The 14,857-nt window shown below is 39.9% G+C and overlaps 1 protein-coding gene across 5 annotated transcripts in view; it reads left to right on the top strand.

Moving 5' to 3' along the window:
- KDM1B (lysine demethylase 1B) overlaps positions 1–14,857 on the top strand; it is a 63,225-nt gene that overhangs the window by 4,071 nt on the left and 44,297 nt on the right. For 4 of the 5 annotated variants that reach the window (XM_066268305.1, XM_066268301.1, XM_066268302.1 and 1 more), the window contains 5 exons: positions 516–615; positions 1,789–1,916; positions 3,709–3,798; positions 4,648–4,759; positions 8,552–8,668. In XM_066268305.1, coding sequence (XP_066124402.1) covers positions 529–615; positions 1,789–1,916; positions 3,709–3,798; positions 4,648–4,759; positions 8,552–8,668 — 534 coding nt within the window. In that variant the 5' untranslated portion in view covers positions 516–528. The remainder of the gene's footprint in view (positions 1–515; positions 616–1,788; positions 1,917–3,708; positions 3,799–4,647; positions 4,760–8,551; positions 8,669–14,857) is intronic. The other variant, XM_066268304.1, reaches the window with a different exon arrangement.

Genomic DNA, 14,857 nt, shown 5'->3' with positions numbered 1-14,857 from the left:
TGTTGGGTTTTACCTAGAAGGAATGAATGAGTTTTCTTTTTAAAGTATAAATGACAAAATTCAGGACCTGTGAAGAAGACACAGTAAAATGGAGAGAAACAGACAAAAACTAGGTGTTTTTGTTCATTGAATTTTACAGTGTAATTTGTTTATTGGTCACTTGAGCAGTGTTTTTCTCAATTTTATGTCTTTAAATGTACATACTACTAGTGGATAACATTTATTGCATACTTAAATAATATGCCAGTCATGATGTTTTAAATAAGTTACTTTACTTAATGCTCACTAACGTTATGATGCACTCGTGCTATGCCCATTTTGTATATGAGAACACTGAGATCTTAGAGACATTGAAGAACTTGAAAGCAATGGCTTCATATTCAGGCAATCTAACTGCAGAGAATATATTGTTACCTAGTACAGCATAATAACTTTGCTCCAGAATGTTAAAAGTATTTTCAAATACTAATATTTAATGGCTTATTTAAAAATTTTTTTTCTTAAATTTTTTGCAGAGTATCTGATACAATGGCAACCCTGCGGGGGAGAACAAAGAAAAAAGCATCTTTTGATCATTCTCCAGATAGCCTTCCTTTAAGGAGTTCCGGTAGGCAGGTATTATCATTTGTTTTTTCTGTGCATCTGTTTTGAGCACACAGAATTATTCTCACTGGGACTGAAGAATTAGAAATGAAAAGATACAATTTCACTCCTCAGGGAACTTGCACACTCATGGAGAAGTTCACACGGAGCAATCACAGTATAGTGATGCAATGTGAAAAGCATACCGCAGACAGAACTGCAAAGATGAAGACATAGGACAGGGATCCCCAGGCCGCATGCGGCCCCCTGAGGCCATTTACCACCCCCCCCCCCCCCGCACTTCTGGAAGGGGCACCTCTGTCATTGGTGGTCAGTGAGAGGAGCACATTGACCATCTCATTAGCCAAAAGCAGGCCCATATTCCCATTGAAATACTGGTCGGTTTGTTGATTTAAATTTACTTGTTCTTTATTTTAAATATTGTATTTGTTCCCATTTTGTTTTTTTACTTTAAAATAAGATAAATGCAGTGTGCATAGGGATTTGTTCATAGTTTTTTTTTATAGTCCGGCCCTCCAATGGTCTGAGGGACAGTGAACTGGCCCCCTGTGTAAAAAGTTTGGGGACCCCTGTCATAGGGTGTGAGCCAGCATGGAGTGTGCAGAGCATTGCAGCTGTGTGATTGCCTCCAGGATGTGAGCTGGGGCCAGACCATGCTTGGCTTGCTGTCATTTAAACAAATTTGACGTCAGCTTGTCGCTGGTTGAGTGCTGTTAATGGGTTACTTGTTGCCATCTCTGTTGTAGGGCTTTTTTTTTTTCCCTTAAGAAAAATCATGAATGATGTAATTATTTTTCTAGAATTTTTCTACTTGTGTTGTGTTTTTTTTTATGTACAATACTAAGAGGATATAATTGCCCTAAGAAAAAAATATCCTAATTTGAGAGTGGCTTTTATTTTGATTGATACAGATTTTTCCCAAGAAAAAGGCTTGCATGCATTTTAGCTCTCCTCAAAGACCTGTCGTTAAAGTGCTGGTTCTATATCTCAGGCAAGTTAGTGACTTATTTGCACCATACAGTCTCAAGGAAGTTGCTGTGTTGTCAGCCCCCATCCTACTGCCAGGATGCTTATTTTCATGTTCAAACTCCTCCTAACATGGAAGTCCTTTCAGTAGTAAACCTTCTACCACATTCACCTTTGGCCATTCTGGTGAAATCTTAACCTTAGCTGGTTCTTCTTCAGGCAAAGAAAAAAGCAGCGGAGATGACAGATGAGGATGAAGACGGTGGGTCAGAGAAGAAGTACAGGAAATGTGAAAAGGCAGGCTGTACAGCAACATGCCCAGTGTGCTTTGCAAGTACTTCTGAAAGGTCTGTTGGGATGACATGCCTTGGCCTCACATTTCTGCCTGTGAGCGTTCTTTGTGGGAACATCATCCTCAAAGATAGTCACATTTACTATAAGTCATCTAATAATAGCGACATTGCCTGTATATTCTATACACACCACACCCTTCTATATGCTCCCCTTGTTAGACATAGCCATCTCAGCTCTACACAGTGGTCACTCAGTGTCCCCAGACTCCACTGACCATGGCTGTACTTCTCTTGGGGGTTGAGGGTGAGATAGGGGTCAGGGATCAGGACGCAGCAGAGAACTGTGGGGTTCCCTGTAGCCCAGCAGGTATTTCCTTCTCCTAGGCTTCTTTTCTCCTTCATATAATGCAACTCCTCTTCCAATAGGCATAAACAGGTCTCATTGATACAATGAGGCTAACTGTACTTGCCATTTTTATTGGGATGATGCAAGCATGACCTTTCACTTCTAGAGAAAAATCTTCAATGAAGGCTTAAGATTCAGTAAAACCTGGGACACAAATCCCATTTTTGTTTTTTTTGTTTGTTTGTTTGTTTTTGTATTTTTCTGAAGTTGGAAACTGGGAGGCAGTCAGACTCCCGCATGCACTGGACTGGGATCCACCCCGCACGCCCACCAGGGGGCGATGCCCTGCCCATCTGGGACGTTGCTTTGTTGCAACCAGAGCCATTCTAGCGCCTGAGGCAGAGGCCACAGAGCCATCCCCAGTGCCCGGGCCAACTTTGCTCCAATGGAGCCTTGGCTGCAGGAGGGGAAGAGAGAGACAGAGAGGAAGGAGAGGGGGAGGGGAAGGGATGGAGAAGCAGATGGGTGCTTCTCCTGTGTGCCCTGGCCGGGAATCGAACCCAGGACTCCTGCACGCCAGGCCGACGCTCTACCACTGAGCCAATTGGCCAGGGCCCCATTTTTGTTTTTTTTAATCATGAAGAGTACTGGTGTTAGTATTCATTGTGGCAACAGATTTCATTCTTTTATCAAATTTTTGGCCATTTGACAGGTCATACTTGCCAGATTGATTGCTCAAGGGTCAGAGTCCAGATGGCCAGTTTCATTCACTATTCACTATTGGTTCAGATGTTATTATTGAGATGACTTTTCTCCTTCATCCACGTGAGATTTGCAGCAGCCACATTTCTTGTTTCATGTCATAAAACCCTATCATTCCTCCAGGGAGTCTTTTTTTTTTGTAGAGACAGAGAGTCAGAGATAGGGATAGACAGTGACAGACAGACAGGAACGGAGAGAGATGCATCAATCATTAGTTTTTTGTTGCGACTCCTTAGTTGTTCATTGATTGCTTTCTCATGTGCCTTGGCCAGGGGCTGTAGCAGACCGAGTAACCCCTTGCTCAAGCCAGAGACCTTGGGTCCAAGCTGGTGAGCCTTGCTCAAACTAGATGAGCCTGCGCTCAAGCTGGCGATCTTGGGGTCTCGAACCTGGGTCTTCCGCATCCCAGTCTGTTGCGCTATCCACTGCGCCACCGCCTGGTCAGGCTCCAGGGAGTCTTGATAAAGCTCCTAAGCCCTAGGCCCTTTAATGTCCATCCACCTAGGTTATAGGTTAGGTCCTCTGGTCTAAGCCCCTGTGTCCTCACCACGTTATCACCTATCAATCATCCATTCTACTTTCCCTGTTACTAGCTCCTGGTTGGTAGGATTCTAAGTAGAGAGACTGCAACATGGGCTCACAGGAGGAGCTCAAAACATGTTTTTGCTTTGTTTCGTTTTTTTAAAGTGAGAAGAAATATTATTTGTTACCAAAGCTACATGTTTTTGCTATTTTCAGATGTGCCAAGAATGGCTACACCTCCCGATGGTATCACCTCTCCTGTGGGGAGCATTTCTGCAATGAGTGCTTTGACCATTACTACAGAAGGTCTGGTCTCTAAGTGTGAGAGGTTTTCGTAGTGGAAGGGGCAGGGGTGGGGTCGAGGAGGGGGTCAGATGGTTCACGCTAAGCCCACAAGCTTACTGAATTATTCCACTGTTATAGTCACCTCTGTGTTGACTACAGCTGTGCCAGAACTTTTTGCTGAAGTTTGCATGTGTGTGTGCTCATATGTGTGCACACTCAAGGTTCAAAAAATAACTGCTGTGAGACACTCTCTTAGTCTGCAAGTTGCAGAAACTCTAACACAGGGTACGGGAACCTTTTTGGCTGAGAGAGCTATGAATGCCACATATTTTAAAATGTAATTCCATGAGAGCCATACAACGACCCGTGTACGTTACTCATTATCCAATAAAAATTTGGTGTTGTCCTGGAGGACAGCTGTGATTGGCTCCAGCCACCGGCAACCATGAACATGAATGGTAGGAAATGAATGGATTGTAATACATGAGAATGTTTTATATTTTTAACGTTATTATCTTTTTTATTAAAGATTTGTCTGCGAGCCAGACGCAGCCATCAAAAGAGCCACATCTGGCTTGTGGGCCATAGGTTCCCAACCCCTGCTCCAGGAGCTGCTTTAGTATTCTGTAACAGTGCCTAGGGGGATGAATGCCGAGATGTGAGGGAAGATGCTCACAACTAGAGAGAGCTCAGACAGACAGGGAGCAGCTGTCCCTTCCTGATAGCCTCTTTATGGGTAGCATCATAACTTCCTCCTTTTTTTTTTTTATAAGATGCCTAGTTGTATCTTTTACATAAGATTTTCTAACCTGCCTCCTGTTTTGAAAGTCCAATTAACTTATAGTTTGATATATTTTTATTATTTTTCAGCCATAAGGATGGATATGACAAATATACTACATGGAAAAAAGTATGGACTACCAATGGAAAAACTGAACCTAGTCCCAAAGCTTTCATGGCGGACCAGCAGCTCCCCTACTGGGTAAAAAGGATAATGCTTTATTATTCTGTGAGGCACTTGACCTAAAAAACAAGAAGAATGGATGAAAATACTGATTTGTACAAAACTTTTTTTATTACATTTGTTGTTCTATGTCTATTAAAGGAAATCACATTTTTTACTTTTGTAGGGAACTTAGATAACTCAACATAGTATAAGGAAGAAACTAAAGACTTTTCACCGGCTGGTGAAAGCCATTGCTAAACTTATGTATCTTTCTTTTATTCTGTTAAATTATTTATTTATTTATTTATTTATTTATTTTAGTTTTAGAGACAGGAAGGGAGAGAGATGGGAAGCATCAACTCGTAGTCGGAGCACCTTAGTTGTTCATTGATTGCTTTCTCATATGTGCCTTGATGGGGGGGGGGGGCTCCAGCTGAGCCAGTGACCCCTTGCTCAAGGCAGTGACCTTGGATTCAAGCTAGAGACCTTGGGCTTCAAACCAGCAATTTTGAGCCCAAGCCAGCAACCATGGGGTCATGTCCATGATCCCACACTCAAGCTGGCAACCTTGAGCTCAAGCTGGTAAGCCTGTGTTCAAGCCAGATAGATGGGCCTACGCTCAAGCCAGTGACCTTGGAGTTTTGAACCTGGGTCCTCTGCATCCCAGGTCCATTCTCCAACCACTGTGCCACTGCCTGGTCAGGGTTCTTTGTTAATTTTTTAAATGTATCTTTAAACACAATTTCATGCTTTATATACAAATCCTAATAAGGTTAACATACTTTGGATATAATATTTTGTTAACTTTTAACTTTTTTTAAATTCAGCTTTATAGTGTTTTTTCTTTTAGCCAGTTTTTGAAAATAATTTGTAGTATTGCATATAGTGGATAAATATCCCATCATTTAATATATGATTTTCTAAATTTTTAATATCATAGGTAGAGTAAGGCTTTTCTTGCACTTAAAATTTTTTTATTGACGTGAACCTCACATATTATAAAATCAACTCTTTTAAAACATACACTTCAGTGGCACTTAGTACATTGGCAGTGTGTGCAGCCACCAGTTCTCTCTAATTCCAAGCACTGTTATCATTCACAGAGTAAACCTGTCCCCATTAAGTAGTCACCTCTCATTTTTCTCTCCCCTAGTCCCTGGAAACCACTAATCTGATTTCTCTCTTATGAATTTACCTATTTTGGATATTTTATATAGAGAAATCATGCAGTATATGACTTCTCATGACTGGTCTCTTTCACTCAGCATAATGTTTTTGAAGTTCATCCATGTTGTAGCATATATTCTTTTTATGGGTGAATAATATTCCATTATATGGATTTGGCAGATTTAATTTATCCATTCACCTGTTCATGGATGGCTGAGTCACTTCTACCTTTTAATTTTTACAAATAGTGCTGCTATGATATTTGTGTACAAATATTTATTTGAATACCTGTTTTCAATTCTTTTCAGTATGAAAAGAATAAAATTGTTGAATCACAGTCCATGTTTTACATTTTTAAGGACTACTGAACTGTTTTCCTTAGCAACTGCTGTGGCATCTTTCATTTCTACCAGTAGTGTATAAAGATTTAAATTTCTCCACATCCACCTGACCGGGCAGTGGCTCAGTGGATGTAGTGTCGGACTGGGATGCAGAGGGCCCGAGTTCGAGACCCCAGTGTCGCCAGCTTGAGCGTGTGCTCATCTGGTTTGGGCAAGGGTCACCAGCTTGAGCCCAGGGTCGCTGGCTCGAGTAAGGGGTCACTCGGTCCGCTGTAGCCCCCCCCCCCCCCCCCCCCCGTCAAGGCACATGTGAGAAAGCAATCAATGAACAACTAAAGTGTCACAATGAAAAACTGGTGATGGATGCTTCTCATCTCTCTCTGTTCCTGTCTCTCTGTCCCTATCTGACTCTGTAAAAAATAAAAATAAAAAATAAAAATTTTATTAAAAAAAATTTCTCCACATCCTCACCAATTCATGTTTTCCCTTTTTGTTGTTATCTGTCCCTCTGTCTCTGTAAAAAATAAAAATAAAAAATAAAAATTTTATAAAAAAAAAATTTCTCCACATCCTTACCAATTCATGTTTTCCCTTTTTGTTGTTATTGTTCTAGCTGTCCTAATGGGTGTGAAGTGGTGTATCATTGTGGTCTTTTTTTTTTTTTTAAGATTTTATTTACTGATTTGAGAGAGTGGAGAGAGAAAGAGAAAGAGAAAGAGAAAGTGGGGGGGGAGGACCAGGTAGCATCAGCTTGTAGTTGCTTCTTGCATGTGCCTTGACTATGTAAGCTGGGGGTTTTGAACTGGCAACTTCAGCATTGCAGGTCAACGCTTAATCCACTGCTCCACCACAGGTCAGGCTCATTGAGGGTATTTTTTGTTTCTCTTTTTATTCACTCAATGAAAGGAGGGGAGGCAAAGAGACAGACTCCTACATGCACTGCAACTGAAATCCACCCAGGAAACCCACTAGGGGATGATGCTCTGCCCATCCAGGGCGTGCTTTGTTGCTTAGCAACGGAGCTCTTCTTAGCACCTGAGGCAAAGGCCATACAGCCATCCTCAGTGCCTGGGGCCAACTCTCTCCAATCAAACCATGGCTTCAGGAGGAGAAGAGAGAGAGATAAGTGAGAAGGGAAGGGGTGGAACAGCTGATGGGTGCTTCTGTTGTGTGCCCTGACTGGGAATTGAATCCGGGACATCCACATGCCAGGCCAATGCCCCACCATTGAGCCAACCGGCCAGGGCTGTGGTTTTGATTTGCATTTCCCTAATTGCTACTGCATCTTTTTGTGTGCTTTTTAGCCGTTTTATATCTTTGGAGAAATATCTTTTTGGTTTTTTGCCTTTTTTAAATTGGGTTGTCTTTTGTCATTGAGTTGTAAGCGTTTTTTATATATTCTGGATATAGATATAGAATTCACAAGTATTTTCTCTTATAGGTTGTCTTTTCACTTTCATAATAATGTCCTTTGGGGCACAAAAGTTTTTAATTTTGATGAAGTACAGTTTATCTATATTTTGTTGTTGTTGAATATGCTTTCAGTGTCGTATCTAAGAATCCATTGCTAAATCTCAGGTCATGAAGATTGGATCCTATTTTTTCTTCTAAGAGTTCTATCATTTTAGCTCTTACATTACAGTGTTTGATCTATTTTGAGTTAATTTTTAGATGTGTGTGAAATAAAGATCCAATTTCATTATTTTGCGTATATATAGTATATCTGCCTACTTTTTTTAAAAAAAATTAGTTTTTATTTTAGATTATTTTAAATATACAAAAAAGTTGCAAGATAATATAGAAAGTTACCATATATCCTTCACCCAGTTTCTCCTAATGTTAGTATCTAACACCCTGTGATTATTTGTCCAACTAAGAAATTAACATTAATACAGTACTAGTAACTATAGTACAGACTTTATTTGGATTTCATCAACTTTTTCACTAGTGTCTTTATATTCTGCTGGGATCCTACTCAGGATACCACATTTCATTTAGTGCACATACTTTATGACTAACAGTAACTAAATTGAACTTTGATTATTTCCTTAGGTAAGAGCTGGAAAACCTTTCTGACAATAGTAGTCAGATCCTCTTAGCACTTTCCTGGTGCCTGAGCTAGTATTGAATCAGAAATTACTCTAATGGGGTAAAAGTGGATTATATGGGTGGTGGTCATGCAAGTGAGAGAATAAGACTTAGCAGCGCTAAAAGGTTGGTGAAATCATGTGACGAAGATGCCAAAGTGAGTGTTGGAGGAGAGAAATGCAGGCTCAAGATTAGCCAACTGATTTACCTTAACATGTTATTTTCCATCCAGGTTCAGTGTACAAAACCTGAGTGTGGAAAATGGAGGCAACTTACCAAGGAAATCCAGCTTACTCCACAGATAGCAAAGACCTACCGCTGTGGAATGAAACCAAATACCGCTGCTAAGGTATGATCTCTGTTGGTTTTCCTTTTGAATTATTTGATAGGTTAATGTAGTTGTCAGTAAATAGTAATGGTGTGTGTTTCTCATTTATTGTGTTGATCATTGTATCAGGATTGTGATAGCCCCCACATATAAACAGAATCCAGCTACAATGGTTTAACCAACAAAGGATTTTATTTTTCTCTCACTATGAGCAGTTTGGAGATAGGCTGTCCAGGGTTGGTGTATTTGCCCTAGGAAATCTTGTAGGTTTTCTTTTTGTTTGTTTGTTTTTTATACAGAGACAGAGAGTCAGAGAGAGGGATAGATAGGGACAGACAGACAGGAACTGAGAGAGATGAGAAGCATCAATCATTAGTTTTTCGTTGCGACACCTTAGTTGTTCATTGAATGCTTTCTCATATGTGCCTTGACGGCGGATCTTCAGCAGACCGAGTAACCCCTTGCTGGAGCCAGCGACCTTGGGTCCAAGCTGGTGAGCTTTGCTCAAACTAGATGAGCCCGCGCTCAAGCTGGCGACCTCGGGGTCTTGAACCTGGGTCTTCTGCATCCCAATTCGATGCTCTATCCACTGCGCCACCACTTGGTCAAGCTCTCCTTGTAGGTTTTAATTCCACTACAACAAGGTGGTTGCTGCACCATCTGCCCTCCTGTTCAAATGCTAAGCCTGAGAGTCACACTAACCAGTACCCAATTAAGATACACTCTTCTACTACCCTAAAAATTCTATTTATTTCCTTCCCTACCACTGTTCTGATTTCTGTACTCTAAACAGAGTTCTGCCTGCTATTGAACTCCATAAAAATGGAAATTAGCCACTATATATTCTTTTGTGTTTAGTTTAACTGAGTGTAATTGTTTTTAAGGTTCAACCACGTTGTCACATGAATCAGTAGTTTTCCCTTTTTATTACTGAGTAGTATGCCATTATATAGATATACTACATATTCCATTATATAGATATACAGTACCACAATCTGTTTAACTATTTTCTTTTTAAAGGGCATTTGAGATGTTTAAAATTTCATGTTATGAATAAAACTGCCATGAACATGCCTTGCAAGTGTTTTTGTGGACCTATTGTTTTATTTCATAAGGGTAAATACATGGGAGTAGAATAGCAGAGTCATATGGTAAATTTGTATTTCAGAAATTGCCAAATGGTTTTCCATAGTTATTGTAGCAGATTACAATATTTTGTGATATTAACTGTTTTTTATTTAGCTATTCTAGTGGGTATGTACTGGTATGTCATTATGGTTTTAGTTTTCATTTCCCTGATGACTAGTGATGCTAAGTATCATTTCATACGGTTGTTGGCCATTATATTTCATCTTTGGAGAAATATATATCTAAATTTTTTTACCTGTTTTTAAAAAAATTTATTTATTTATTTTGAAGAGAGAGGAAGAGGAAGAGAGACAGAAACAGTGATTCGCTCCTGTTTGTACCCTGACCAGGGATCAAACCGGCAATCTCTATACTTCAGGAAAATCCTCTAAACAACTGAACTATCCTGCCAGGGCTCCAAATCCTTTTTTTTTTTTTTTTTCTTTTCTAAGTGAGATGAGGGGAGATAGAAAGACAGACTCCCACATGTACTCTGTCCCGGATCCAACTGGTAACTCCCTCTGGGGCTTGCCCATCTGGGGCCATGCTTGCAACCGAGCTATTTTTAGCACCTAAGGTGGACGCTCCACAGAGCCATCGTCAGTGCCTAGGGCTGATATGCTTGAACCATTTGAGCTATGGCTGTGGGAGGAGAAGGTGAGGGAGGGGGAGGAGTGGAGAAGCAGATGGTTGCTTCTCCTGTGTGTCCTGACCTGAAATCAAACTGGGACATCCACAGGCCAGGCCAATACTCTACCACTGAACCAGCTGGCCAGGGCCTCCAAATATTTTTTTTAAATCGGTATTGTCTTGTAGGAATTCCTATATGATCTGGATATGAGATATGATCTTGAATATTTTTCCTAATCTTTGTCTTACCTTTTTATTTTCTTGAGCAGTTTTTAATATTGAAACGTAGCTTATTCATTTTTTTTATGCTTAGAACTTACGGCATCCTTCTGAGAAATTATTGATTACCTCTTAATTTACACAGATAGTCTCATGTTTTCTTTGAGGAACTTTATAGATTTAGTGTTTATATTGAGGTCACTAATCTATCTCATGATAATTTTTGGTTTTGATGTGCGGTATGGGGCAAGATTTAATTTTTTTTTCATAGAAACATTTAGTTTTCCAGTACCATTTGTTGAAAAGACTATTTTTTCCCCATTGAATTATCTTGGCTCTGTTATCACAAGTCAGTTGGCAGTACATGTTGGTCTCTTTCTGGACTCCATTCCATTGATCTCCTTGCTTATTATTACCTCAGTACTCTGCTGGCTCGATTATTGTAACTTTATAATAAGTCTTAAAATCAAGTAATGTCAATTCCTCTTGTATTTGTTTTTCAAGATTATTTTGGCTATTATAGGTTTTTTACATTAAAATGTAAATTTTATTATCAGTTTGTTAATATCTATAAAAAAGCTTCTGGGATTTTTTGTAATGCATTGAATCCATAGATAATCTTAAGAAGAATTAACATCCTTATATTTTTCTGTTTTTTAATCCATGGGTCAGCAAACTATGAGTCAAATCTGGCCCTCCACCTGTTTTTGAAAAATAAAGTTTTATTTCAACACAGCAATGCTCATTCATTATGTATTATGGCTGCTTTCATGCAACAGTGGCAGAGTGGTTGTGACAGAGGCTGTGTCATCCACAGAACCTAATATTTACTATCTGACCTTTTATAGAAAGTATTTCCCAACCCCTGTTCTGACCCATGAGCATGGTGTATCTCTCCATCTTTTCAGAGTCTTTAACCCTTTGAGTAGTGAGTTTCTTTCATGCTCGCTGACCCCCGGGAGTAAGTTTTATTTTATTTTTTTCAAAAAATAAAATTAGTTCCAGTTCCAGTTTTATTAACTTAAAGTCGTTTGTTTGATAACCAATTTATGGAAACAAGAATAACATACATTTGCCTCTTTTTTTTTTTTTTTTTTCCTGAAGCTGGAAACGGGGTGAGACAGTCAGACAGACTCCCGCATGCGCCCGACCGGGATTCACCTGGCACGCCCACCAGGGGGGTATGCTCTGCCCCTCGGGGCGTCGCTCTGTTGCGACCAGAGCCACTCCAGCGCCTGGGGCAGAGGCCAAGGAGCCATCCCTAGCATCCGGGCCATCTTTGCTCCAATGGAGCCTCGCTGTGGGAGGGGAAGAGAGAGACAGAGAGGAAGGAGAGGGGGAGGGGTGGAGAAGCAGATGGGCGCCTCTCCTGTGTGCCCTGGCCAGAAATCGAACCCGGGACTTCTGCACGCCAGGCCGACACTCTACCACTGAGCCAACCAGCCAGGTCCTCATTGTTTTCTTTTTGTTTGTTTTTAAGCTAGAGAGAGAGAGAGAGAGACAGGCAGGGACAGATAGACAGGAAGGGAGAGAGATGAGAAGCATCAATCATTAGTTTTTCTTTGCGACACCTTAGTTGTTCATTGATTGCTTTCTCATATGTGCCTAGACCGGGGTGCTCCAGCTGAGCCAGTAACGCCTTTTAAAAGCCAGCGACCTTGGGTTCATGTCTATGATCCCACACTCAAACCAGTGACCCTGTGCTTAAGCTGATAAACTCGCGCTCAAAGCTGGTCACTTCAAGGTTTCGAACCTGGGTCCTCAACGTCCCAGGCTGATGCTCTATTCACTGTGCCACCACCTGGTTGGGCAATATATCATCCTTTTAATGAAATGTTTGATTCAGTTTGCTAATATTTTGTTAAGGATTTTTACATCTGTGTTCATGATGGATACTATCTGACATTTTTTTTTTCCTTGTAATGTTCTTAAAGGGTTCTGCTGTCTGAGTTATGCTGGCTCCATAAAATTATTTCAGAAGTATATCCTTCTGTTAAAGAATATGAGTAAAGTTGATGTTATTTGTTACTTAGTGGTTTGGTGTAATTCACTAGTGAAGTCATTTGGGCCAGTTTCCTTTGTGAGAAATTTTAAATTATAAATTCAGTTTCTCTAACAAGTGCATAGAAATTTAGGTGGTTTATTCTACCAGTTTCAGAAAGTTGTTGGTTTTCAAGAAATTTGCCTATTTCACCTATGTTGTCAAATTTGTTAACACAATTGTTTGTGCTACTACTTTATACTTCTTTTAATGTTGGTTTAGCTCTGTGCTGCTGATATCCTTGTTCTTATTTTTGACATTGGTAATTTGTAGGTGAAATGTGAGAAGTACAGCTCTAAGCCTGGGACCAGGGTCCTGGAATGAAAGAGTCTTGTTCTGAAACCTTTCAATTTAGCCCTTAATTGATTCTTGAGAGTAGAAGTCCTTTCTGAGGAATAGGAGAGAAAACAATGGGAAGGGCTGACACTGAGGGGGGTAGGTAATTCATTTTCCAGGCTGAGTGCACTGATGGGAATTGGGGTCTGTGTAATGAAGGTATATGAGCCATGTGACAAAGGGGAAGCTGGCTGAAACAATGTCAGGGCTGCACTGAACTTTACCAGCCTATGTGCCCTAGAGTACTTCTCAAGTCAAAAGTAGACTCAGTGCATTTCATTATAATATTTAAAGGAGAGTTCAGCCAAGAGCAGTAAAAAATAGCAGATTGCTTTATAGATACTAGCTCTGTTGGGCCATGTTCATTCAACCTATTTCTGTGGTTTCTAAGCAGTTCTAAACAATTAAAAAATATTTTGGATGATTTGCTTACTAATGTATGTTACTAAATACTAGGCAAGATTTTCCATAAAAAGTTTATTTTGTGATATGCTTCAATTAGCTTCAGCTGAACTCTCATTTGGAATTATACTTAATCCCTCCTCTCTTTTACGTGATGACAATGGAATTTGTATAACTATGACTTCATCTGTAGTAATTGTTCAAATTATCTGTGTCCCTTTTTTTGTTTATTTGATTTTTCTTTGGGTGGTAATTGTTCTTTTCACTTTTTTCAGTTTAAGTAGTTTTGGATAAGTCTGAGGTTTGTTTGTTTTTAATGAGTTTATTTTTAAATGAATGATATATGTTCATTACTGAAAAATTGAAACAATGTAGAAAAGAACAAAGATGATAACAAAAAGTCATGTAGTCATCATCACGAACTAACCATCATTAAATGAGATTTATTTTTTTAAAAAAGCCTGACAAGTGGTGGCACAGTGCATAGAGGGTCAGCCTGGGATGCAGAGGACCCAGCTTTGAAACCCTGAGGTTGCTGGCTTGAGTGCAGGTTTCAGTGTGGGATCATAGGCATGACTCTATATGGTCTCTAGCTTCACCAAGGGGTCACTTGCTCTGCTGTATCCCCCCCACCCTCGGTCAAGGCACTTATGAGAAAGCAATCAATGAACAACTAAGGAGCCACAATGAAGACTTGATGCTTCTCATCTCTCTCCCTTCTTGTCTGTCTGACCCTATCTGTCCCTCTCGCTGTCTCTCTCTCTCTGTCTCTGTCACCAGGAAGAAAATGTTTTTCTGCGTGTAGTTCAGGGAGAAGGCCAGGATGACAAATAATTTCATATTAATAAAGAGTATTATGCAGGCTGGTTTGAGTTCCATACAATAAAATTTAAAATCAGAAAAAAAAGCCAAAGTGAAATCATAGTTGAACGTATGGTAATTCTTTCCTCATCTCCAGAAATAGTAGTTTCCAACAATTCCCTGAAAGGTTATGAAAACCTATGATGAGAGTGGTGCAAGGTTGGAATCACTTTTTTTTTAGTTGCGTGTTTCAGTTTTGCATAGTGACAGGCTGCTGTGAAAGTGGGAAAAGTAAACTATGTCACACTTTAGTCCACCTCCTCTTTTCTTCTCCCCCAATTTTTATTAGTGTTTTGTTTTGTCTTTTAGTGTACTCTGTCAGAGTAAATGTATCATTTTTTATAACCGTAGTTCTTCCATTGCTTACTTTTGTTTCTGTATTTAGGTGGGTTTGCTGCTCCCCACAATTTCTCTTACCACAATTTCTTCTCTCTCAGGTTCTTCATTTTGATTCATCAGAATGACATTAGGAATTTTTTTCCAGGAAAACTGAGAGGTGTCAGATTTCTTAGGCTTTTGAAAACTTAATTGCCTTTCTCTCCTTCCAAGCATCTTAATGTTGAAGGCTTCATGGTGTTCTTAAATTCCAACTT

The sequence above is a fragment of the Saccopteryx bilineata genome, chromosome 3, assembly GCF_036850765.1.
Source record: "Saccopteryx bilineata isolate mSacBil1 chromosome 3, mSacBil1_pri_phased_curated, whole genome shotgun sequence".
NCBI lineage: Eukaryota > Metazoa > Chordata > Mammalia > Chiroptera > Emballonuridae > Saccopteryx > Saccopteryx bilineata.
Note: the sequence above shows the minus strand (reverse complement) of the source record. Positions and strands in the feature narration are given on the sequence as shown.